The sequence below is a fragment of the Trichosurus vulpecula genome, chromosome 7, assembly GCF_011100635.1.
Source record: "Trichosurus vulpecula isolate mTriVul1 chromosome 7, mTriVul1.pri, whole genome shotgun sequence".
Classification (NCBI taxonomy): domain Eukaryota; kingdom Metazoa; phylum Chordata; class Mammalia; order Diprotodontia; family Phalangeridae; genus Trichosurus; species Trichosurus vulpecula.
Genome location: NC_050579.1, coordinates 29486951 through 29513521, shown reverse-complemented (window position 1 = coordinate 29513521; position 26571 = coordinate 29486951). Strand labels below are relative to the sequence as shown.

Sequence of the window (26571 nt, the reverse complement as noted above, 5' to 3'; positions counted from 1 at the left end):
CATGTCACTTCCCTCTAGCACCTCCAAAGGTTCTTTATGGCTTCTAGGATAGATGAATGGATAAATAGGTGATAGAGAGATAGATAGATAGATAGATTTTGAATGGATAGTCAGCGAGACAGAGTTATTTATTAAGCAGTTACTATGTACTAGGATACTGTGCACATAAAAAATGATCTTCCCTATTTGGCATTTAAAGCCCTTTGCAATCTGGCTCCAACCTGTCTTACCAAGCTTGTTTCGCTGTTCTCCCATTTACAGATTCTATCTCCTAGCTATCTATATTGGCATACTTGTTCTTTTCCATATATAACCTCTCTGAACTACTTTCTCTCCTCACTTCCACCTCTTAGAATTCCCCACCTTTGGTGCCCACCTCCTACAAAATGTCTTTATTAATCCCTCTAATTGTTAATGTTCCTCCCTATCCCCACCCCCACCAAAATATTGTGCATTTACCTTTTATTTACTCATCTGCCTATTTGGTTTCCCTTCTCCCCAATAGAATGTAAGTTCCTTGAGGGCAGGGACTGTTTGTTTTTGTCTTTGCCCAGCACCAAGCACAGAGTCTGGTACAGAGAAAGTGCTTAATGAAGGCTTATTGTATTGAATGGAATAGAGCCACCTTGTCCAGAAGCCTGCCCTTCCTCCATGGGATCTGGGGGCTTTCCCATCATCTCTAAATGAATATATTAGACCGTCTGCTTTCTCATATTCCTGACTTGTTAGGAAACAATTTTAATCACATATAGAGAGGCCTATAATACCATAAATGTGGAAGGTAGAAGGTAGTGGCAGAAGGCCAGTCTCTCCTCAATCTAGCCCCACCCAGAGCAGAAAATGAAAGACTTTACCAACCGGTCAACCAACAAATGTGTCTGCTGAGCTTCCACTGTGGTTCAGGGCACTAGCCTAGGGATCTAGGGAAAACAGAATAAAGCCAAAGTATAGTGTCTTCATCCTTCAGGGATGAATTGGGGAGATAAGACTGGCATACCTAAGGGACAATATATAAATGCCAAATGAATGGGGGTAAAGACAATAAGCACCATGAGAATTCAGCAGAAGAGGTGAGTGTAGACTGAAAGGCAGAACTGACTTTGTGTAACATATGAGTTTTAAACTAGGCCTTTTTGTTGTTGAGTAGTGTTCCAGTCATGTCTGATTCTTTGTGACCCACTTTGGGGTTTTCTTGGCAAACAAAGATACTGGAGGTTTGCCATTTCCTTCTCTAGTTCATTTTTACAGATGAGGAAACTGAGGCAAACAGAGTTAAGTGACTTGCCCAGCATCATAGAACTAGTAAGTGTCTGAGGCTGGATTTGAACTCAGGTCTTCCTGACTCCAAGCCTGGCACTCTGTCCACTGTACCACTGAGCTGCCCTGAGAATGGGTAGACATCTGATAAGACTTATAAGCGAAAAATGGATAAAGCATTCCAGTCATGGTTGTAGAGATGTAAAGTGCCTTAAGAAATTGTCTGGTCCACTTCTCTCACTTTACAGAGAAGAAAAGTGAGCCCCAGAGAGAAGTGACTTCCTTGAGGTCCCACTAGTAGAGGTAGAGGTAGAGTCAAGAACCCAACCCAGGTCCTTCAGCGCCTAACACCGTACCCTTTCCCCAATACCACCCAGCCTTCTCAGGCAAAACGGGAGCACCTGCAGCACAGGGGCTGGGGCAGAAGGCAGCACAGCCTGAGAGGGAGCTGCAGATAGGCCAAAACCAAAGGTCTGTGCAGATGAGCAATGGCAGATGTGGCGGGGAGTCTCAGACTGGACTTCTATTCTCTGAGCAGTCATCACTGCACAACACTGGAGAATCTGAACTTCCCAAAGTCCGTCCAGTGAAAGAAACACACAAAGAATCAGCTCCCCCCACCCCTCCTGGAAGCCTTTGTTGCCCTTATTCCTACAGAAAACAAAAATTGTTTCCTTATCCACAACCAGGCTCCCAGTAAGGCAAAGAAAATATTTCTCTGAAGATCGAGGATAGTGAGTGACAAAAGCATTCCCCAGTATTCTGGAGTTCATCTTTTAACCCTCCAGAACCAAGCATTAGTGAGCTTAAGTAGGCTTTTTTCTCATGCTTTTCTTGCCTAATCGATTCCTTATTTCGTGTGGTAACTTTTTAAGCGAATACCAATGTCATTGCCAGGCTATTATTTTCATATATTCCATTTCCAAGATGGTGCCTAATGCTTTTGTGTGTGGTTCCTCAGATGGAAGGATCTAACTGTTGTCAACTTTGGGTCTTTCCCCCATTCTTAATCCATTTCCTGCTCATCTCCCCATTACCACCACCCCCCTTGGCAGTCTGACCCTTCCAGCCCCTCTTAGTCCATGATTTATTTCCCAATTCATCACAGTGATTGGCAGGATGAACAGGGACACTGAGGGTAGGGGTGGGAGGAGCTGAGCATTTCCTAGGAGGAGCTCCAGTCATCTCCAGAGAATGTGCTAATTTGCAGGCCTTTATCACAAACTGGAGCTCCCTCCACTATCTGCCCTCCAGAGAGCTGGGCTGCCGGCATAACCTTTCAGATCCCTAATGCCTGCATTCAGCACTATCTCCAGCCAATGGCTGATCTGGCTCCATCAACCCGCCAGTGGCCCCACCTACAGTGAGGATAGCTTTAGAGCAAGCAGGCCCTTGGATAGCGTTTATCTGGGAGTTAAGATCCTGGACTTTAACCACCCTCTTGTCCCATCCAGTGTCTCCCTCCAGCCTACCCGCTGCCCTTCTCACTCCAGGCCAGGTGTGCTTAAACTCTGTACTTTAATTCGAGATGTTGTTATCTGGTGTTTTTGCTGACTGAGCTGGAACCAAGCCTTTATGTTGTACTTGGGAGTAGTTATCTCTATTTGTTTGGTGTCTGCCATTTGGTGACATTCCACACATGCTCGTTTAAGTCAGGTTCAATAGGCAACTATTGAGGGCCTATCCCAGTACAACACCCCACCTCTTGTTCTTTGCCCAGTTTCTGGCTGCATCCCTGGCCCCACTCTCAGTCCTCATATCAACCACCCTCGGCCCTCAAACGTGGCAGAACAACATCCTAAGAGTTTACATTACCGTGGCCGTCTCCCTGTCCCACCAGAACTGCATTCCCTCCCCAATCTCCATCAGAAATAAAGAGCAGGGGCAGCTAGGTGGCACAATGAGTCAGGAGGACCTGAGTTCAAATTTGACCTCACCAGCTGTGTGACCTTAGGCAAGTCACTTAACCCCAATTGCCCTGCCTTCTCCCCTTCCAAAAACAAACAAAAGAAATAAAGAATAACTAGAATCTGGTTTGCAACCTAAATCATCTTGTTATTAAACACCTGTCAGCCAGGTGGTGCAGCAGATAGAAGAGTGGGTTCAAACACTTACTTTACTAGCTGTGTGACCCTGGGCAAGTCACTTAACCCTGTTTGCCTCAGTTTCCTCATCTGTAAAAATGAGCCAGAGAAGGAAATGACAAACGACTCCAGTATCGTTGCCAAAAAAAAAAAAACCCTAAATGGGGTCACAAAAAATTGGGCATGACTGAAAAATGACTGAACACCACCAAAAGGACAGAGAAACGGAAGGAAAGAGAAACTGAGTGACGTCCCATGCAAAACATGGAGGAAGTGCTACATGGTATGGGTTCAGACTGTGTTACAGTGCAGACTCGAGTGCTCAGAGAAGGCTTTGGATAGGAGCTAGGACTTAAGCTGTGCCTGCAAGAGTCAGTGGGATATAGATAGGGTGGGGGATTCCAGGTGAAAGAAACCACACTATAAGCCAAGGTGGCAGAAGTGAATAAGTCTGGGAGGGGGGAGGAGATGAGCCAGACCAGAGTAGGGTATGTATTGATAATAATATGGCCTCTTTCTGATGATCTGAGGATTTTCATTGGCCTAATCTTAGTCAACCCTGTGATGTCAGCATTAGGCCACATCAAGAGAAGAATAGTATCACAGGGCAGGGAGGTCTTTGGATTAAGAGATCAGAGATTTAGAGCTGGAAGGGACCTGGGGGTGGAGGAGCATTCATTAAGTGCCTACTGTGTGCAAAGGTGCTAGGTGTTGGAGAACTAGGACAAACCACAACAATTACTGAATAATACAGAATAACTTCAAAAGAGAAACCCACTGGCTACAGCAAAGGATGATCTGAAACGGCAGGCTTGAGGAGGCAGCCACTGAGCCGGCCCCTAAAGGAAGCTAGGAAGTCTGTGGTTTTGACTTTGTGTCCCCTGCACTTAGCACAGTGCCTAGCATATAGTAAGTACTTAATAAATACTCGTTGATTGTCTGAAGGCATGGACATGCAAACTGGACTGTTTGATGTAGGGAATTGTAGCCGGCAGGCCAGTCTGATTAGAACAGAATATTCATGGAGTAGTAGGAAATAAGACTGGGGAGGTAGGTAGGCTCCAAGTGCCAGGCTGAGTATGTTGTATTTTATCCTAGAGACAGTAGGGAGCCACGGAAGAAGCTGGATTGGAGGAGGAAGGGACTTGAAGGGGAGGGGCCAGTTAGAGTCCTTTAAGCTCTAGTTACTTTTGAATTTCATATTCTACACACACACAAAAAATAAACAGTTATTATGGAAGGTTGTGATGATCGAATCTTCCTCCGTTGCAAAACAGTTGTTGCCCATAGGATCCTACCCCACCCCCTTTCTTTTTTAGTGGAAAACTACCTAACTGTGCTTTCATGACTCAACATTCTTGCTTTCAAGCATGTGGGGAGTTAATTTTCCCCTTCCCCCTTAGGGGGACTTGGTTTGCAAGGGTTTCTGACGTTGTTGATTTCCACTGAACTAGAGTGACCTTTATCTATGCAAACTAGTTAAAACCTGCTCTGCCCCAAGCCACCTCCCATCTCTCTTTTTGCCCCTCTCACTCTCCTATTATGTCTATGTGTGTGCATGTATACGTATATATATATATATATATACACACAAACAAACTATATATATATATATATAGAGAGAGAGAGAGAGTCTTTTTATATAATGTATGTGTGTGTGTTGCATTTTATGGCTTGTTACAGTAGACCACATCTTTACCATCACAGAATTGATTGGAAGATGTAGAGAATAAAAGATCCCACTATGTTTGTTGATTGTAAAAAAGTGTTTGATTCATGAGAACAAAATACCAATCCTAAAGGCCTCTTTAACAAGCTGTCTCCCATTCATTCAACAAAAGTGTCCCAAATCCTAGAAAAATATGACAACTGAGATAACTTTATCAGATGAACTTTTCATCATAAACATCAGGAGAGGTACAAGATGGAGGTATACTCACCAAAGGATTTTTGCTACTGTCATGAAATAAATCTGCTGCGAAGTCCAAGTTGAAAAAGAATTCCCCGTGGTGGATGGTAAGCTCTTCCAGATGCTATTCTTTCTAGGTGACATTATCAAGCCCTAAAATACTGAAGAAACTCCTAGAAGAGATTCATAATCATTCGAGATATTTTGGCTTAACCATCACATAGGGGAAAAATCAAGTGGATGAAAAATAGATATTGCTCAGGTCACGACATCAAGTTAGGTGAATGACCTATATAGAATTTGTCTATCAGAACTTGGAATTGATAGTATCACATGGAAAATGAGTTTATCCCAGGAAGATGAAAATAGTCTGGATTGCCTTTGGAAAATTGTAAAATTGTAAAGCTCTTTGAAATAGCTATCCCAATAAGGAAGTAGAGCCCAGTGTGGAGAGAAGCTGTTGAGCTTTTCATTAGGAGGGCATACTGTGGAATGGAAGATGCCAAGGTCCTCCGCTGCATCCTGGGCCATTGCCAGTCATCCGGACTTTGATGACTCTGGAAGAGAGAGTGAGGCTGACGACTTTGTGCAAATCCGCCTCACTCACATCCAGTCCACGCACAAGTGAAGTCATCACCCCGTGATGTCATTGGTCCTCTTTGAAGATGAAGGATGAGCAACAACAGCAACATCGAAGCTCCTTGAATGAGTCCAGACTTTTCCATGAACAAAGGCCAGTCAGTATCCCATAGCCGCGAGTCATGGAACATCATCGGCTCTGAAGAATTAAAAGTGATCATCGCATGGAAGGCAAAGGAAAGATGCATGGTGGGTGTGAGCAGGCCGGAAGGGAGACCCAGGGAGGAGCTTTGAATAAGCATTGCTGAGAGGGACATCATCAGAGAGATCTTTAAAAGCAAAAAAGACCAGCCGGTCACATGGGGAGGATTCAGGCTCGTAGGTGGACAGTCTGCTGGTAGCCTCTTGAGGTCAGGAGACAGTGAGGAAGACAAGCAGCAAATTGGGTGAACATGCAGTGGTGAGCTTGTAGGAGGACGTAGTCAGGAATGGACCAGGAGAATCCGCTTTGGGATCTCCATCTACCTGTGTACACAGATGAAAGACAAAAAATGGTTTTTTCCCATAAGAAGCTGGCCTTCCATTGGAGTGGGGCCTTGAGGGAGGAAGCAACACATATATAGATAAGTAAATCGAGATCCTCAGCACCTCCCACAGTGCCAGCCTGCCACAGTAAGCACTTAATCAGTTGAGTCTCTCCCATCTGACAATTCAGAGGTAAAGAGCCAGAGAGAGAACAAACACTTCAGAGTAAAATCATCTAGTCCAGCCCCCACATCTTAGAGCAGAGAAAAATGAGGCCTAGAGGGGCTGGGACAATGACTTGCCCAGAGGCTTTCAGCTAGGAAGTAAGCCAACCCTATCAGTCAAATCTCCTGGCTCCCAGGCCAGTGAATGACCTTCCTCTTTGTTGTCCCTGCCCCACCAGCACCACTTTCTGTTCCCCCTTGGTAAATTTTCTGTCTTTCTAAACTCCATTGCTACTGTTGGCCAGAGGAACCATCTATGCGGAAAAAGACCAACCAGATCTTCAGCAGAGAAAGTGCTGCTGATGTCGGAAATAGCTAAACAGAGCAGCCGTCTCAAGGGGCTCAAGCCTCAAGCATTCAGGCCAAGCCATGACAAAGTGAAAGAGGACAGCCCTCCACTCTGGGGGAGGGGAGGCAGAGTGATGTATGAACTCAACTGGAAACTTCCCTAGGTAAACATTCCTTTGTCTCCACCAGGTAATTCCCCACCTTTTTGTGGCTGGGGGCCACTAACGTAGAAAAATACTTCAGAAACCACAAGAAAGTCAAAAGTAATTTCGTTCAATTATGGCGTACTTTTTCTGGAGGGAAAGATTGGCAATGACAGGGAAGGCGGCGGGTGTATTTCAACTCGGAACACCTGGGTTTGAAACTTGGCTCTGCTCTTATTACCTGTGTGACATCTGGCCGGCTGCTTCCCATCTCCTGGCTTCAAGGTCCTCCTCTCTGCCATGAGGGTGGGGGGAAAGGTCATCTCTAAAGCCCTCCTCCAGCACCAAGTCCTGTGATGTTATGAAAAGGTTAAACTCATCCAGTTTTAAAATTAAGAACGAGAAGAGGAAGACTTGATTGAATAAAGTCAGCAACTATATCCAAGCATACTTTAATTATGCATTGCGGGTAATGAAGGGAAGTGGAAGGAAGAAGATAGGAAAGACAGGTGGGAAGGGAATGTAGAAGAGTCTCAAGGATCATTTTGTTAGAAGAGGTGGAAGATGAAGATCAACAGAAGAATGAGGTGGGGAGACAAAACACACACAGGGAGAATGGATAGGCCAAAAAGGATAAAATTCTCCTCTCTCTTCCAAACCTTCTCCCTTCTCCTCATTCCCCCTACATCATCCATTCTATATTCCCTCTCTCCCAGGAAATGACCTTCACCTCCTACTTTACCAATGATATCAAAGCCATGCATTATGAGCTCCCTCTTCTTCCTCTCTGGAAGCCTCAGAACTCTCCCATAGCTTTTCCTTCCCCATCCACCTTTGCTCCAGGCTCCGGGGAGAAGTGGCACTTGTGCAAGTGAATCCCTCTGTTCTCTCGATCCCTTGTCTTCAATTGTTCCTTCCCTTTCCCTTAGTTTCATTCTTTCCATTTCCATTGGCACCTTCTCTGCTGCCTACAAACCAGCCCAAATATCTCCCATCCTTAAAAAACTCTCCCTTGAACTGCCATCCCTCAAGTTGTGTCTCTCTTCCCTCCCCTTTTACCACGAAGCTCCGAGAGTCACCTATTCCTACTGCTCCCAATTCCATACCGCTGACCTTCTTCCTAGCTCCTTATAATTAGGCTTCCAACGCTGTCACTAGATGAAAATTGCTCTCTTCCAGATTACCAATGAGGTCCTAACTTCTAGATCCAGTAGCTTTTTCTTAATCTATATACTCCTTGACCTCTGCCACTTTTGCTACTGTTAACCAGCCCTTCCTCCCACATACTCTCCTGTCCCTGGACTTCCTTGACACTTTTGTCCCCTGGCTCTCTTCCTACCTGTTTGAGCACTCATTTTAAGTCTTTTTTAAAAGTTCGTCATCTGTCTCCCCATATGTCTCCCTGTCCCCCAGATCCTTCAGGGTCAGGACTATGACCTTTTCTCTTTCTCTTTCTTGGGGATCTTATCAACCTTCATAGATTCAATCATCATCTCTATACAGGTGACTCTCAAGTATCTATAGCCAGCCCTAATCTCTGTATTGCACTCTAGTTCTGTATGGCAGCTGGACATCTCCACTTAATTGGTGCTTCGACATTAAAGAAGCATTGTCCTATACACAACTGATCATCTCTCCCCCTAGCCCCACTGGTCCTCCCAAACTTGGGTAGGCACTAGTCTCATCATAATTCATAACCTCAGTGATCCTTAACTCTTTTCTCTCCTCATAGCCAAATCAATTGCCACACGAAAGTAGAACCCTGTCTTCTGGAGACTGGAGTCTTTTCTTACTGCATCTCTCTTTTAAAGACAGTGGTGATGATGGCTCAAGAAAAAGCAAGGAAAAGAAAGCTGGGAATAGGAGAGTCCTCCATTGGTCCAAAGTATCACCAAAATGCTATGCTCATTCCAACCCTAACAGCTTTGCTCATGCTGTGTCTCTTACCTGAAATCACCTCTCCACTTTCCTCTGCCTCTGAATGCCTTCATCCTTCAAGGGGCAGCATTAAGCGCTTCTCCTCCATGAGGACATCTCATCAAGTGTAGCCCACACCAAAGCCCCAGGGTACATAAGAGCCTGGAAAACAGAAGTGTAGTATTTAGTTCTGATGCTACCAAATATTGATCTTGGGAAGTTTCACACCTCTCCAGCTAGCCTGGAAGCTCCTCATCAGGAAGAAGTAGAGTGTGGAGGCAAAAGGAAGAGGGATGAATTTGGAATTAGAGACCTTGAGCTTAGAGCTCCTCAGTTCCCGTCTGCACTGTCTGTTGTCAGTTCTGCTCAGAGACCTCTGTGCTCCTCTCAGTCTCTAAGCCTATGGCCCTATGACCTCATCTTCTCTTTGTCCAACAGCCCTTTGGCATCTCTCCCAGGGATGGTCTGAGAGTTCTTCTTCAATGTATTAGCAATCTGTGGTCTCATCAGTGGAAGCACTCTCTTCATGGTCACAGCTAGGAAGCCCTCCATGCTAGTAGAATCTCTGCACCCTACCTTCCCCCACCTTAGTGCTAGTGTGGTATAGTGTCTAGAGAGACAGTCTTGGAACCAGGAAGATCTGGGTTCAAGTCCTGTCTCTGATATATACTAGCTGTGTGACAATGGGTAAGTCATTCTGTGCTCTGTACAGAGAGGAAACTCATGGAAGGGGACATCTGTTATATGTGTGGAAAGGCTATCTTATGTGGTATGGTGGATAAATAGCTGGCCTCACAGCCAGGAAGAGTCCCCTGTACCGATGATAACATAAGGCCAATCTATGGCCCTCTTCCTATTGGCCAACTTTGTAGTGCTGAGCTCCACTGAAGTTGAGTAAGCTGGTCCTCTTAGGCAAGACCCACAGACCTCCATGCTGAAAGGCTGTCCAGCTTGGTAGGATTTGTCAGAGCATATCCTAGACTGGCGTAATCTTGGGTGATCTAGTCACCTCTTCACCATGATGACATGTGAGAATAGCTTAGTGGAAGAGACTTCCAAAGGACCTCAGTAAGGACTTCCCAGGAGCCCACTCATTCTGACTGTGCTTCTCTCTTTCAGACATCTCCCGGATGACCCGAAAGTACAGTGGAACACAGAGCTCGTGGCTAACCTTCTACTGAAGCACATCAAGGCCAACAACATTGATCTGGTAATGTAACCTGAGCTGGCAAAGCCCAGGGACTCAGTTTATCCTACTGTTCACTCATGCTGGGTTTGTTTTCAATCCTGGATCCCTGAATATGGAGCCAGCAGAGCTGAGTTTGAATCCTGGCCCTGCCACTCATCAGCTCAGGTACCATATTTATAAAATGGAGATAATCCTATTGATACTCCTGCCTCCTGGGATTGTTGGGAGAGGAAGGTGCTTTGCATGTCATAAAGCACTAGCAGCGATGGTCAATCATTCAGTCCCTTTCCGGACTTTTCATTGAAAGATGCTTCATGCTGTCCTGTAGAAATTTGAGTTACCATTATCCCCTTCAATGCGCACAGCTTTTACTGGACATGACTATACCCGAAGGTGCCCAGCCTCAGTGGCTATGTGACCCTGGGTAATAATAACAGGTTAATAAGGCTGTGATAACTAACACATATATACATATATATATATATATACACATATATATGTGTATATATATATATATATATACACACACAACAGCCCCTCAAGACCTGCCAAGCAATCTATATACACGATTTCATTTGAACCTCACAACAATCCGATGAGCCAAGTATCAAAGGTATTGTTACACCCATTTTACAGATGAGAAAATCGAGACTCAGAGAGGTGAGAAGACTTTCTCATGCTAACTCAGCTAAATGTCAGAGGTGGGATTGGAACTCAGATCTTTGTGATTCTATCCGTTATGCCAAGCTGCTCCCCTCCTGTGTGCCCCCATCCCGTTGCCTCCAGTACCCTGCCAGCAGCCAATGTCTTTGGGGTTTTTCTCAAAACTAAAGAGGTCAGTTTGTTAAGGCAAGATACTTACCCATGTTCAGCTGAACAACTCCCATCTCAGTGGCACTTCTGAGGCTTCCAAAGTGCTTTCCTCACTATAAGCTGGTAGTTTAGTGAGTACAAGCATTCACATGGTACAAAGGAAGAGACAGAGATGATAGGACTTACCTACTGCCTGGCACAATTATTAAATGTTGGAGGCAGTATTTGAACCCAAGTCTACGGACTGCAAATCTAACAGTCTTCTCCTGCCAATAGACCCCAGCTGCCTCCAAGATCCAGAGCAAAAAGATTTGGATTTGGGAAGTGACCCTGCCCAGCAACATCCAGCTCAGATCCCTTCCCCGAGCGCCTCTCCCCGAGGCCGGGGTGACTTTTGCCCTCATATCCCACAGAGCACCTTGTTTTGTAGTACTCTAGCGCATTTGTAATATACTACTCCTTATCCTCATTCTCTGTGTGTGCATTTGTCAGATAGGATGAGACCATAAGCTCCATGAGGGCAGGGACCATGTCTTATCTGCACTTTGTATCTCCCAACCAACACCTTGCACAGTAACTGATTAAGAAATCTGCTCTCTTGTTGTATACCCCACATGGGAACCTGTAAAACCCGACCACTCATGTTAGGGACACTGATTCCTTTGGGGGAGATTTCCTTGGTGTGCTCTAGAAAGACCCTACCAAGGCTCAGCTTCGTTTATCTTTAGACTGGTGACCCCCTGGCCTGAGCTGTGCCACAAGAGACACTGTGGTGTAAGAGACCCAGGTTCTGGTTAAGTCATTTCCCTTGGCTAAGTGACTGAGACTCAGTTTCCTCATTTGCAAAATGATGAGACCAAGACCTATCCTGCACTCACCTGTCGCTTTCACAGTGTAGCTACAGGGATTAAATGGGATTTTTACAAGTGTACAGATGTGCTTTGTAAAGATAAAGTGCTCTATGCACATGAGGCAGAGGGAAGGGAAAGGTGTCCTTAGCCAGCCTTTGAGTCATGGTCCTAGGGCTCTCAGAAAGCACCAAATCACTGGTGAGATGGGCTGCAATCCCAGGGTGCCTGAAAAGAGCCACCAAAGGGTCTGTCAAGCCTCATTCCCTGCAGCTTTCTTACCCATGACACAATACAGCCTATTTTCCATCAGCCCTGGAATTTAGGAAGTCAATTAACCTCTTCTCCAATGTGAGAAATGTATTTAATTCAGCCTCCAGATTAAGTAATTCAGACACCTAAAAGAACAGCGAGGGCCTTGGAAGTTAGCTGCCCCAAAACCCGCCTATTGACCACACATTGTTCCCCACACATTGGGTTCCTAAGCAGAGAGGGCATGCCTAGTGAAACTAGCCACTTTCATTACAGATTAGAAAATGCCTTTCCTTCAGCCAGTGAGTTAAAAAACGTGTTTCCAGGAGCCGTAGACAATGGTGCTTTTCCCAGACACAGAAACAGAGTCCCAGGGGTTCATTCCCAAGGTGGGAATTTCTGATGCTGCTGTGTGATCCCTAGAAAGTCTTATGAATCCTGGAGCTCCCGTGGCCATGTTCTCCTGCTCGTTAGGATGTTGATGAGACCTCCTGTGGCCTTCCTAAGGTCACTCAGGCAGCCACTGATGGAATGGTGACTTGAGTGTGTCTCTCAGCCAAAGCCTCTTTCCATCTTATCTTCTTTGGCCAGTATACTCCAAGCATCAAGCAGGAATCCTCAGTCTTATAAGATGATATTGTATCACTGGAAGAGATGTCAGAGACCATCCAGTCCAACCCCTCCCCCCTCATTTTATAGATGAAGAAACTGAGTCACAGGGAAGGAAGTGACTTGCTCAGGGTCACACAGCCAGTAAGTGTCTAAGGCAGGATTTAAACTCAGGCTTTCCTAACACTGAGTCCAACATTGCACCTGCTATTCCACCATCTGAACCAAACCATTTTTCTGACTTCCCAAGACATACCCAAAACTCCTCTGTAGCCAACATTTCCATTGTGTGAATTCAAGTTTGCGCCTACTGTGTGCTAAGTGCTAGAGATAAAATTAATAAAAAGAAAGACAGTCCCTACTCCCAAGGAGCTGATGGGGTTTGCTCATAACTTTCCTTACTGCTTTTTCTGGCCTGCACCCAGAATGATCGTGTTGAATCGGGATAGGTACAATGATTTAGCTTGCTCGTAGCAAGTATGCTCTCTGGCCTCATTGCCCACCCAGGGTTCTAGGGGTGTCCCTGAAGGGTTGGATGTCTTTCTTTAATACCATCAGCTTGAGCCCCCCATTCTGGGTGTGTTCCCCCCACTGTTATCCCCCTAGTGATTAATGTCCCAGTTTCATTTAATATAATTTTTTAAACAAAATCATATTTCCTTTGAAGATATAACAAAAACAGAAGTATAAAATTTCCCCTGCCACTACAGGGACACACACTCTGCTATTCCACCCCAGCCTCTGGGGAGAAGAAGCTGACTTCATCTAGTGCTTACCTCCAGATGTAGCATGAAAGCTAGATGAGCCCTCTTCTCAGCTCTCCCTGGGCACTAATACTGGGCTGGCTTCAAAACCAACATGGACGCGCTCCCAGGCTCCCAGATGGGCTCACTCTTCTGACCTTCCTTGGACCCCACCGACTTCCTTTACCTAAAATGAAAGAGCCAATGCTAAGGCCCATATTCCTGCAGCCAGATGTTGGCCACAGATGGCAAAAAGGCCAGAGGCCTCTCTTACATCATCACCTTGCTGCATACAGCATAGTCTAGCAGGAAGAAATCAGATGAAAAGACAAACGAAACTAAGAAAGAAGACTTTTAGATGAGAGAGAGCCCAGGGCCAACTAAGGGTTTCTAATTTGCCCTAGTAACAGGTCTGCAGCTGCAGATGATCAAAGCAGACATCATTCCCCATATGCTAGAAAACCAGAGCTGCTTATGCAGTGTCTACACTTGCACCACAATGTGTCCAGTGCTATCCCCCATGTGGCTAGAAGATCATAGCCTCTTATGGAGTGTCTACATGTGCTCCAAAGTCTCTCCAATGCCACCTCCCATGTCCTAGAAGACCAGAGCCTCTTATGGAGTGTCTACATGTGCTCCAAGGTCTCTCCAATGCCACCCCCCATGTACTAGAAGACCAGAGCCTCTTATGGAGTGTCTACATGTGCTCCAGAGTCTCTCCAATGCCACCCCCCCCATGTACTAGAAGACCAGAGCCTCTTATGGAATGTCTACATGTGCTCCAGAGTCTCTCCGATGCCACCCCCCTATGTACTAGAAGACCACAGCTGCTTATGGAGTGTCTACATGTGCTCCAGAGTCTCTCCAGTGCCACCCCCCATGTCCTAGAAGACCAGAGCCTCTTATGGAGTGTCTACATGTGCTCCAGAGTCTCTCCAGTGCCACCCCCTAGGTACTAGAAGACCAGAGCCTCTTATGGAGTGTCTACATGTGCTCCAGAGTCTCTCCAATGGATTTTTACTACCCACCATCACTGCTGTCCCCAAAGGGGCTCCTCAATCTCTTCCATGTGGGAAATAACATCAGTGGTGCTCTGTGAATGCTCATAGGGACTGGTCTTATTGGCCAGCCCCTCATTACACATGTATCTATCTATTAACACTTGCTTCTTTTTCAAATCACTTAATCATTTGTTACCCAAATGGCAGAAGTGATTTATCCAAGGTCACACATTGGGCTAATGGCAGAGCCAAGAGTGAAACTCAGATCTTCTTACTCTATGCTTATAGGCCATACTGTTCTAATACAGCAGATATACAAGGTTATGCTGACGAGGTAGCCAAGGGGGGTGAGTCCTTTATTATCAATGGGGATTTCTCCTGAACATCCAGTTAAAAGTATTTTCAAACATGTTTCCAGGAGTCGGGGAGAGATAGGGCCATGAGGTTGCATTGCGATGGGATGGGATTCTGGAAAGCAATCTTATGCTGAGCTCAGGCAGAGGTATCTCACTGAGCCAGACCAGAAAACAATTCCCTCAGCCCCCCAGAGTGAGAAGACAGAGTGTTGCAGGGGACAGAACACTGGATCTGGTGAAAAGGAACTTGGATTGGAATCCTGGCCCTGTCTTTTACTACTTGTATGACCTTGGGAAATCCAATCCAGTAACTAATCCAACAAGTTTTACTTGTCTACGAACATTTGTCACAAAAACTTTTCTTTTCTTTTCTCTTCTTTCAATGGGTGGCGGAGGCAGGAGGTAGAGAAAATAGATTTGTTTAATAACAAAAAATTAAAAATTTTAGAACAATCAGAAAGAAATATGTTTAAAGATAATCAACCCAACAGGCATTTATAAAGGTCTTTCTGTGTGTGAGGTATAAAGACTAAACTCAAAAAAATTGGGCCCTCAAGGGAGCTTACCTTCTACTGAGGAGATGAGGGAGAGACAGACAAAGAGACAGAGAGAGACAAAGAGAGATCCAAACTGGCAAAGTCCCTATCTCTTCCAACAGAACTCTCTTCCCCAAGATGATCTCAGGCAACATTCATAGGAATCTTGAACAAGGAAAAGACATGTTGAAATGCAGTCTGGATTAATATTTAAGAATAGATGAACAACCAACTAGCCATCCCATTCCCTCCTAGACCGTTCCCCTCACTTCTGGAGAAGGGTGGGTCTTGGTGTCAATCTGCTCCCAGTGGGTGGGGAGCCAATGTATAGATAAAAGATATAAACTACAAAATTATTCTGTGTGGAAAAAAGGTTGAGTTGTCAGGCTTAATTTAGTGTCCCTAAGAAAACCCTTTTTGTCCTTGACCTGTTACCCACCTTTCAAAAAACCTTCCCCAAAAATTTTAGAAAGGGCTTTAGAAAAAATATCATTTCTTAGTATTTCTAGAGAAATTAGGGAGTTTTTAATGAATGTCCATAGTTTGAACAATAGGCAGTTTTTATCCACCTGGTTTTCTTATGTGGATTGTAGGATGAACTCTTTTGAATGGCTATAAGTCTTATGTCATCATCACCTGTAGAGAATCTCTCTTCCATTGACTCTGAGGTGGACACAGGATCATAAATTTAGAACTAGAAGAGACAGCAGAAGTCTTCTAGTCTTCATCTCTCATTTTACAAAACAGGAAACTGTTCTACAGAGGCTCAGTGACTTCGAGGTCACTCTGATAGTGAGCAGCAAAGCCAAGATACAAATCCAGGGTTGTTTCTAGTGTGCCAACGCTCTGGGCTGGCGCTTACCTCCTTGCAATGTTAATCATCACAACTGTTGAATGGCCATATCTTTCGTTGCATCATCTAAGGATCTTGCAGGATTCTGATATGTACATGACAGAGGCCTCCTTAGAGGAAATCCTTGAAATACGTTTTGTTCTACTAACTCAAAGACTTTTTTAATAGTCAACAAACAACCCAGCAGGACCTAGTATTCTCTGCCCCTTATAGCCATTTGTGTGACTATAAGGACGTGGTCTCTTGTAGAATATCATGTGAGACAGTCTATCTTCTCCCTTCTCATCAAGGAAAGGCAGTGGGGTATAGTAAGTAAAGTTCTGGACTTGGAATCAGGAAGCTCAGGGTTCAAATCCCACCTCCAACATTACTAACCCTGGGAAAACTACTTCATGTCTCTGGGCCTCAGTATCCTCCAGGGTCAAACCAGGCTAAAGACACCTGTCATTTCTATCTCATAGGGTAGTTGTGAAGCTCCCATCCAGTTAAACAAACAGTTGTTAAGTACCTAATGTGTGCAGAACACACATACAAAATACAAAAAGTGACAGCCTCAGAGAGAGAACTTGTCTTGGCGGATACAGCATTCTTCACCAAGATAATGTATGGAAAGCACTTTGTAGACTTTAACTGCTATATCCATGTTGGTTCAGTATAAGGAGACCCTCAAGAGAATGTCTTCATGTGTGTGTGCGTGTATGTGTGTGTGTGAGTGCCCATGAGTGAGCACATGCACAGAGAGGTTTGGTTAGAAAGCTAGACTTGGAATCCGAAAGACCCAGGTTCAAATCTGACCTCAGATATTTACTAGCTGTGACACCTCAATCAAATCACTTGACCTCTGTCTCTGTTTCTTCATCTGCAAAATTGAGATCATAATAATTAACATTTTCCTCAAAGGACTGTTGAAAATTGCACATGAGATAATTCTTGTAAAGTGCTATATAAATGCCAGATATTATTACAAAGATCTTAAAGAGATGAAAAATAGCTATGTGGAAACATTAAGAAACAGGAGGCAAAGTACTACGGTAGAGGTCTCCAAGGGTGGGCTGGTGACCCTGGAGGTTCCCAAGACCCTTTCAGGGGGTCTTCAACATCAAAATTATTTTCATAATAATACTAAGACTTTTTCTTTTCTAATATGGTGAATATTAATAGATATAACCAACACGAAGAAATGCTCTTTGGGCTTTTTTTCTTTGGGTCTCTTTTAAGATTGTAAAGGGGTCCTTGAGCTGGTGGCATAGTAGCTAAAGAGCCAGCCTCAAAGTCAGGAGAACCTGGGTTCAAAACTTGGCTCTGATACATACTAGCTGTGTGGTCCTGGTCAAGTCATTTAACCTCAGTGCCCCAAGCAACTCTCCAGGGACTCTAAAGTACAAGCAAGTGGTAATCTGCATTGGTGAAAAGAGTTTCCTTGCTGGGAGTTCTCTATACCAGTGCAGGCACAGATGTGGTCCAAAGGGGAAAAAGAAGTACACCTGTAAAAAAACACCAGGCAATATGGGCCTGTGCACATGGTGAGGCACACAGTGAACAAAGCAGAATTGGAAAAAAGACACGGATGTGCGTGGATGTGTATGTCATGCCCACAATTGTGTTAAAAAGAATTATGATAAAGACCAGGAAAAATCTACAGAAAAAAAAAAACAGATCAGAAGAGGGCATAGAAACAGGATGTTTCTGTTCATTAGATTATACACATTTGTTTGAACAAATTGTCATTTATTGGGCATATGAGAGGTTTTTTGTAACTTGTTTTTCATTTTGTATGTTTTAACATCTGATTTTAATTGAATTGAGTTCTCGAGTCACTATCTAGATGCCCACTTATGGAGTTGTAGCAGGCATTGTCCTTCAGGCCTAGACTGGCCTAGAATGGCCCAGATGAGCCCCTGGTCCCCCTCCAGTTCTGAGGCACTGGGAAGCTCTCTCTAGGCATCCTACCTAGGAGGAATTTCTCTCCTTTGAATGTCTATAGGCTTTGGTAGTCAGTCACTTGGAGCAAATATCATTTTCTAGCTTGTATTTGGGCATTTCTATGGATAACTGTCTCAACTCCCTTATTAGACTGCAAGCTTTTTGAGGGTAAAAGCTCTGTCTTATTCATTTCATCTCCTCCATAATTCCTTGCATATATTAGGCTCTTAATGTTTATGGAGTCTCAGGTCCAGTGCTGTCTCCTATACCTGAAGCATACAGTAGGTGCCCAATAAATGGTTATTTCCTTCCTTCCTTCCTTTCCTGGCCATCTTTGTTGGCCCCTGGCCCCTGCCTCAGAACTTACTTGGCATTTACTTTGTTTCTACTTAACACATGTTCTCTTCCAGCAGAGTCTAAGCTCCTTGAAGGCAGGGTCAGTTTGATTTTTGTCTTTGTATCCCCAGAACCTAGCACAGTGACTTACCCTTGGTAGGTACCTGATAAATTCTGGTTGAATTGAATGAACAGTAATCTGCTGTTGGGGAGAGAAATAATAGAAAGACACTTACAGTAATGATGACAATAGCAGTGACATCAATACAGTGACCTCCACCGGTCTGTGTACAGGGATGTCCTAGTAGCAGCCCCGGGTGCATAGATAAGCCTCGTTAGTCCCCGGATTGATGGCCCAGCACCACTTCTCAGTCATCACGAAAGAAGACCCACACACTGCTTGGTTTCAACACAAAATGTCTCTAAGGCTTCTGTATTCCTTAATGGTCTTCGTGACCTCCCTGTGCTGAACTGTTCCCAGCCCTTCTAGATCATAGACTTGAAGTGAACAGTCATTGTGACTATCCTGAAAGAAAGAATTTTTCCATTCTCTATCAGAGAGGTAAAAGTGACCCTTTCCCAAGCCCTGAACTTGAATCCCCCCATCCCCCACCCCTCACAACCACTCCCTGCAAGAAAGGTCCCTGGTCAGCACAGTACCTGTGAGAAGCATTTAGCCAATGCTCCACCCTGGCTGTGAGCACTTCTGGTCACCCCCACCCCCATCCTTGGGACCCCAACACCGGTCCTCACCAGTCTCGGCATCCTAGCTGATGTCACTTCCTCCTCAGAGCCTTGGCCCTGGCCACCTGCATCCCTTGGCATGGGGCCGCCCTGTTCCCTCACTGTTGGTAAAGTGTAGTGAAACAGGTGTCTGTCCCCTTTCTCCTGCCTGCCTGCCTGACTCTGGCCTGGCTTTCTCCACAGGTGGTGACATTTGACACGGGTGGGGTCAGCGGTCATGCCAACCACATCGCCCTTTACTCTGCAATAAGGTAGGAAATGGCTGGGGAGGGGCACTTCCTGCAATGTCTCTATCATTTTTAGGACTGACCAGAGCTATGAGCCATGTGTGCTTTGGGGGTGGTGGGGGAAGGGAGGTTGGACAAGCTAGGGGAAGAGGAAGGGTGGGGGAGGGGAGGGCACTTCCTGCAATGTCTCTTACCAACCAAAGCAAGAAGCCACCTGTGCTGACAGGAGGAGGGGACCCAAAAGCTTCTCTTATGAGTAGGCACGTCTAACCATAACCAGTAACAACAATGGTGCCTTGGAAGCCTGATGCCATCTTTCTCCCAAAGCTCTCAGTGCTCTTTTGCCCACAACATCCAACTTATCTTTACTTCATCCTTTTTTTGTTGGGGAGGTATGTCTGAGACTTCATCAGTGTAGGGAACTCCCAGTGAGGAAACTCCCATTACCAGTGCATAGTCTCTCCATCCCCTACCAGTAATCTTAGAAAGTTTCCTGGACATTGAGAAGTAGGTTAAGTGAACTTCCCAGTATTGCCCAGCCAGTAGAGTATGTACTAGCGGTGGGACTTGTACCCAGTTCTTTCTGACTCTGAGGTGGACTCTCTTTACATACGCCTCTATTGCCTTTTTGGAGGTCAGGAATCATAGGAATCAGAGTTCCAGGTAGCTGGAGAGTTTTTTATGATTTCCCTAAAATACTGATTATTTCGGAGAATAAGTTTGGAGAAGTCACATGATGTACCCAGGGTCTTCTGAGCCAAATGAAGTGGCCAAACAAAGACTACATCTCAAACCTTCTCTCTTCTGTCTCAGGACTCCTTCTTCTACAAATGGGCAGAACTTAAGATGTTATTCTTTCTCTCTCTCACTCACTCACTCCCTACCCCTCTCTTTATATGGTTATATATCATATATGTATATATTATATACATATTTCTATATAATTTAATATTATTTACACATTTACATATTGCATACATAATCTATATATATTATATTATATAATATACTATGTGCATATGTTATTTAGAGAAAATAAATTTTTTATTAAATAATCTTTTCTAAAAGCTATCTAAGTATGACTGGAAAATTGTTAATGTGAAATACACTGATGGGGGCTCAGGAGCCACAGTACTAAAATCCAAATCCATAGGATTAGTCCTAAAACCCTGAGTAGTTGTAGTCAACTGACACTCTGGGGCCAAAATCTGCTTAGATAGATACATAGATAGACAGAAAGAGAGACAGAGAGACAGATAGATTGTTATATTGCCAAGGGAATATTCACAATGGTTGTGATGGTTATGAGTATGCCAGCATGGTTCTGGATCGCAAAATGTAACAGGCTTTCCATATAGAAGACAGAAGCAAAATATTTATTCAGACACCAGAAAACCCAGTCCCCAAACCAGTAAGTCCAATCTATCCAAGTCGCATAGAGGTTAATACACAATATCACAGCAGGGAGCCACTCCATTCCGTAGCCTACCCCAAACACACTCACAGCACAGCTAACACATCTCCGCTCTCTTCCTCAGCTCTAACTGCTCCACCCTTTCCAGTTCCTCTCATTCAGCAAGCTCCTCCCACCACATGTAACTTGGACTTCTTGTGATGTAAGCAGGTCACATGGGCCTATCAACGGATGGGAAAGATCTTCAAATTTACACAACCATTACAATTGTTCAGTCATCTTTCAGTCATGTCTGACTCTTTGTGATCACATTTAAGGTTTTCTTGGCAGAGACACTGGAGTGCTTTGCCATTTCTTCCTCCAACTCATTTTACAGATGAGGAAACTGAGGCAAACAGTGACTTGCCCAGGGTCACACAGTTAGTAAATGTCCGAGGCTGTATTTGAATGCACGAAGATGAATCTTCCTGATTCCAAGTGCCAGTGCTCTGTGCACTGTACCATCTCTTGGAACAAGCCTGACTCCCTTAGCTTAGGAGAGTCGGGGTTCAGGCCTGCCCATAGAGGGGACAGAAGCTGCAGTACAAGGAAATCATGAAACGTTAGACCTGGGAGGGACCCTAGCGACCCACCGATCCTATCCCCTACCCACAGTTCCCCAGGTAGTTGGTGGCCGAGCTGGAGCACTAGTACCAAGTCTTGTGACTCCTAGGCTGGGGTTCCTCCTGCCACAACAAGTAGCCAAGCCCAGAGCCAGAGTCCTAGCCCATGGAGCACCTACTGAAAGATGGACCAGCCCCATGCTAGCTTTCCAGGCAGCATTTCCACATTCCTGCTTGACCTTGGAATGAGGCTGAGCCAGCTGCAGCATCCCTTTTTAAGAGGGGGGACTGTGGATGGACAGACAAGTTATCATACCTGAAGATCAACATCGCCTGAGGGGTCCAAAATTTGTAGGCACCTTCCCCCAGGTGATGCCCCTGGGCAAAGTTCATCAGCCCCTGGATTTGGTCTATGACCTTGCCTTTTATTTCTTATATACCTGCTTCCTTCAGGCTGTTGTTCAGAAGCTACCCAGACCGTTAGGGAACAGCAGTGTTTCTGCAAATATCTTGTGCTATTTTCAAGTAAAGAGTCCTGTGAACTGTCACCCATATATACCTGGAGCCCAGGCTGCCCATCTCTACAGGGCTCACATTTCTGAACTGGTTCAAGTCTACAAAGCCAGTGAAAAATTGGAAAAACTTCACTTCAAAGAGTCCCTGGAGCACATTATGCTTCCAGGTGGAAGATGGAGTAATAACAGAAGCGCTGGCTATTATTCCAAAAAGCTGGACTGGGGGCCAACTAGGTGATGCTGTAGATAGAGCACCAGCCCTGGAGTCAGGAGGATGTGAGTTCAAATCCAGCCTCAGACACTTGACACTTACTAGCTGTGTGACCTTGGGCAAGTCACTTAAACCCTGATTGCCTTGGGGAAAAGAAGTTAGACATGAGTAGGCATTTAACAAAGACTGCTGAATGATCCCAATGGGTCTGATAACTGCCAGCAACTGCCTAATGAATGAGGTATTGAGAAGGATGTTTCTGGGGACTCTGAAGGTATTCTAAGGGCAGAAAGATATAAGAATTTCTGGTTCATTATTTGGGGGGGAGGTGCCAGGGGAGGCAACTATCCCCCAATCTGCACTTCTACTTAAGGTTTGTTGTTCCCAGAGAAGCAGTGCACAGAGAAGCACTGCCACTACTCAGGGATTTAGGAATAATCCTATGGGTTTAGCTTTTAGTACTTGAGCCCCCATCAGTGTACTTCACATTAACAATTTACCAATCAGACTTAAACAGCTTTTAGAAAAGGTTATTTACTAAGAAAGTATGGTTTGAACAATAGGTGCAAAATGTTCCCAGAAGGCCTCTGGGGAGAGTGAGCTCTTAAAGTACAGTGACAGTGGGGCACATTTGTAGAGAAGACATATGACAAAAGGATATCTTTCTCCTTCTGGTTACTAGAAGTCCTTTTCTCCCTTCTTAAAGTCCTCATGAAATTCCCCTTAAGTATAATTCTCTATTGGGCCACAAGAGTCGGTATCTCTGTTGAGACAACATCCAACACTTCACTTTCATGGTGTCCTGCTATTCTGGCCAACAAGAATGAGAATGACTATTTCCATGTCCACATTGTGTGAAGGTTTGTAAAATCCTCCCATCCTGACAACCCTGTTAGGGAGGCTCCTGTGCGCTAAGTGCTTTACCAGTATTATCTCATTCCATCCTCACAACCCTTGGAGGTAGGTGTTATAATTATCACCATTTTACAATTGAAGAAACTGAGACAGAGGGGGGTGAATTGCCCAGGGCCACACACCTAGTAAGGGTCTGAAGCTGGTTTTGAACTCAGGCCCAGTACTGTATCTGCTGTATGGCATGGCAGCAAGTACTGCTGGGATCATTTTACAATTGAGGAAACTGAGGCTTACAAAGGTGGAGTGACTTGCAGTGGATCACACAGCTAGTAAATGACTCCCACCTAGATCCTGTGGCTCCCAGGATTGGCACTCATCCCATCATTCTACATGGCGCTGACAAGCTGTCGTGAGGTGCCCGGCCCGATGCTAGGCACCCAGGTACACGTAAGCAGAGACATCATCCTTGCCCCTGAGGGACAGATAGGTGAGCCAAAACTGAGTCATAAAGAATAAATAGAAATCTATGCTGAAAAATATACCAGTTACCATGGTGGCGGCAGTGTATGGAAAAGAGTGTCAGACTCGGCTCTAGGAGATTTCTGGGTTTAACTCCTTCCCTGTACTGTACATGTTTATTTATGTATGTGTTGTCTTCCCCATTAGGATGTAAACTCCTTGTGACCAGGGACTGTTTTTGACCTGTATAGTATCCCCAGCACTTAGCCCAGTGCTTGGCACGTGGTAGGCACTTAATAAATGCTTGACATTTGCTAAAATTGCTCCTCTGGCCTCTGCTCTCTGTGACCTTGGGCAGAGCTGTGAACTTCAGGTTACCTGTCTGAAACATAAAGATAGTAATTCTTGACTCTGTGTATCTCACGGCATTATTGTGAGAAACTTGTTCGGGGACCTTAAAGCACTATAGAATTGCAAGTATTACCACCCAAACGAGTCCAGGTGTAGGACCAGGCGAGGAGTGGTGAAGGCCTGCTGAAAAAGGTGGCCCTCTCTAGACCCAGGGCTCCCGGGGTCAGGGGCCCAAGCCTGAGAAAGGTCTTCTGAGGCAGCCTCTGTGGCCTCAGCACCACGGACAGCAAGGGGTTGCTCATACAGCCAGCACTGACTTCAACCTCAGAATGCCAGACTGAAAGTCAGCAGCAAGGAGCTTCCTTTCCCCCCTCACCATGTGACCTCACATCCTCAGAGTGATGAGAACGTACTGCCTTGTGAGAAGCAAAGAGTTAATTTTATTTTTAGGGGCCCTTGTGTTTTTTCATGCCTGGTTTCACAGAGGAAATAGAGCGTGACCACATCTCTTAGGCTCCTGGTGTCTGAGCAAGCTCTCCCACCATACACAGCTAGCTCTGTCTGCCATCTCCCGGACTGGGGTGAATGAGCTGATGCCCTTTTCCATGGGCCTTCTCAGCAGATTCCTTTCTCCTTCCACAGTGAAGCCAGACAGTCAAACTGGACTCTAGTCTCTGCCCCCGTCCACTGACTACCCTGATGGGGCAGCCTGCAACAGTAGAGTGATAGCAGACCCTGTATTGCCTCCCATCTACCCTCCTCTCCAGTACCTCCTCCACATGGCTTCCAAAATAGCCTTCCTAACCCCACAGATCCAGAGAAGAGGTAGAAAAATGGACCTCCTTTCTTTCTCTGCAGAGTCCAGATAAGGGTATGGAATATTGCTTTTGCTGTCAGAAATGTTTGCCCTATTAGTCAGTTTGGCTGGCCTGGTTTTTTCCCCCTTTTTCTTTCCTGTTTCCTCTTTGTTAGAAGGCGATTAATAAGTACTTGTTGATTGGTCGTGCCAGGCCGTGGGCTAGGTGCTGGGGAATGAAACAATCTCCCAAGTATTAAGGAGCTTACCTTCTAACGGGAGACGACGAGGACATAGCTAAGTATAGACCAGATAAATAGAGAACAGTTACCAAATTGTCAAATATGAGGCTGTTGGGGAGGCAAAGATGAGCAGCTGGACAGGGCAGAGGAGAATCAGGGAAGGCTTCCTGGAGTAGCTATTCTCCAGCCTCTGTCAGGTGGAGGGGAGGAGGGAGCAGAGTGCAGGCAGAGGCACCTTCCTCCAAAGGGAGATGCAGGAGTGCAGGAAGACCAGTTTGACTGAGGGGACATACGTCCAATGAGGCTGGAAAGATAGACTGAGGCCAGATTGTTAAGGGCTTTAAAAACTAAGCAGTTTCTATTTTAACCTAGAAGCAGTAGGGAGCCATGGGAGTTTATTGAGTAGGGAAATATCATAATCAAATCACTTTGGCAGTAAACAGACAATCCAATCAGTGGTCTTGGTCCTAGAATGCTTGGCCAGGATCCAAAACTGTGATGCAGCCTTGCAGATAAACCCCAGGAGGGTTGCACCTCACAGATATTTTGGACCAACTTCCCCCCTAAACCCAAGGTCAGACAGTGAATCCACAAGCAGAGATCTTTTCATCCGCCCTTCAGTCCTTGGTCGCAGCTTTATCTGTGATTATCAAAATGAAAGAAATACTGTCAGGAACTTCAGGCTCCATCTAAAAAGTGAAGGAGGACTTTGGAGAGCTAAGCATCTTACCTGAGCCTCCGACATCACAGCTACTGGCATCTTAGGTCAAAGAGGCATTGTATAAGAGAGGACACTGGGCCCCGAGTTCCAGTCCCATCTCACGCACTTAGCAGCTGTGTGACCCTGGGTGAGTCACTTAGCATCTCTGGGCCTCAGTTTCCTCACCTATAAAATGAGGCAAGTAGACTTGATCCCTCAGGTCCTTTCTAGCCCTATCCCCCAACCTTTCCTGGGTGAAGGGTCCATGAGCAGGTTTCGCCTCTGCCTCCTTCTCCCCAATGCACCCAAAGCATAGATGAACTTCTGGATTTTAGAACTGTGCACGAGATAAGGAAGAAAAGGGAAACTCTTTCCTTCCTGCTGCTAATTTCCCCTCTGGGATTCTGCTCCTTAATCAGAGCAAGAAGGGACTTTGACTCTTTAAAAAGGCACCCGCAGCCTGCCTCTCTTCTTTGCAGAGGTGAGGGACTAGGGGTTTGAAACACTACGTACCATATACTGTCAGATTTAGTTGATTTGGTATCTAGTCTTACTTGCCCACTTTTTTCTCCACTTTTATTCCGTTTCAGAGTTCCTACTTTCAGAACAGGCAGAGTGTGGAGGGGAGAGGGACAGATTACAAAATGAAGGTCTCAATAGCAACTGACCTGGCACTAGGGAGGAGTTAAGTGGCCAGTCCTAGAGCCGCTCAGTCCTCTGGCCTTTATCCCCCCTTTCCCTGTGGCTCTCACTGCTTGCAGCCTGCCAGGCAGGGTGATGACCCCAGGTATCGCCTCTGGGGTATAGGTCTGTGGTCATTCCTTCTGAAGTGCGCTGGGCATCTCTTACTGTTTGTGGGGGGATAGGATGATGTTTAAGACATCTGGTCTGGTGGTTGGCAGTGTGGTGCAGAGGGCAGAGCCCTGGATCCATGAGTCAGCTACTTCCTACCTATGTGACCCTGAGCAAGTCGCTTACCTTTGTGGGCCTCAGGAGCAGTTGGAATTCTTGACCTGAAATCAAGAAGACAGCTTTGAATTCTGCTTTTGACATTTTTAGCAGCCTAATCT

The 26571-nt window shown here is 45.4% G+C and overlaps 1 protein-coding gene across 1 annotated transcript in view; it reads left to right on the top strand.

Annotated features, from left to right (window-relative positions):
• The window catches only part of PIGL (phosphatidylinositol glycan anchor biosynthesis class L), a 148073-nt gene that overhangs the window by 100160 nt on the left and 21342 nt on the right, over positions 1–26571 (top strand). The window contains exons 3-4 of the mRNA XM_036768606.1: positions 10046–10136; positions 19313–19380. Coding sequence (XP_036624501.1) covers positions 10046–10136; positions 19313–19380 — 159 coding nt within the window. The remainder of the gene's footprint in view (positions 1–10045; positions 10137–19312; positions 19381–26571) is intronic.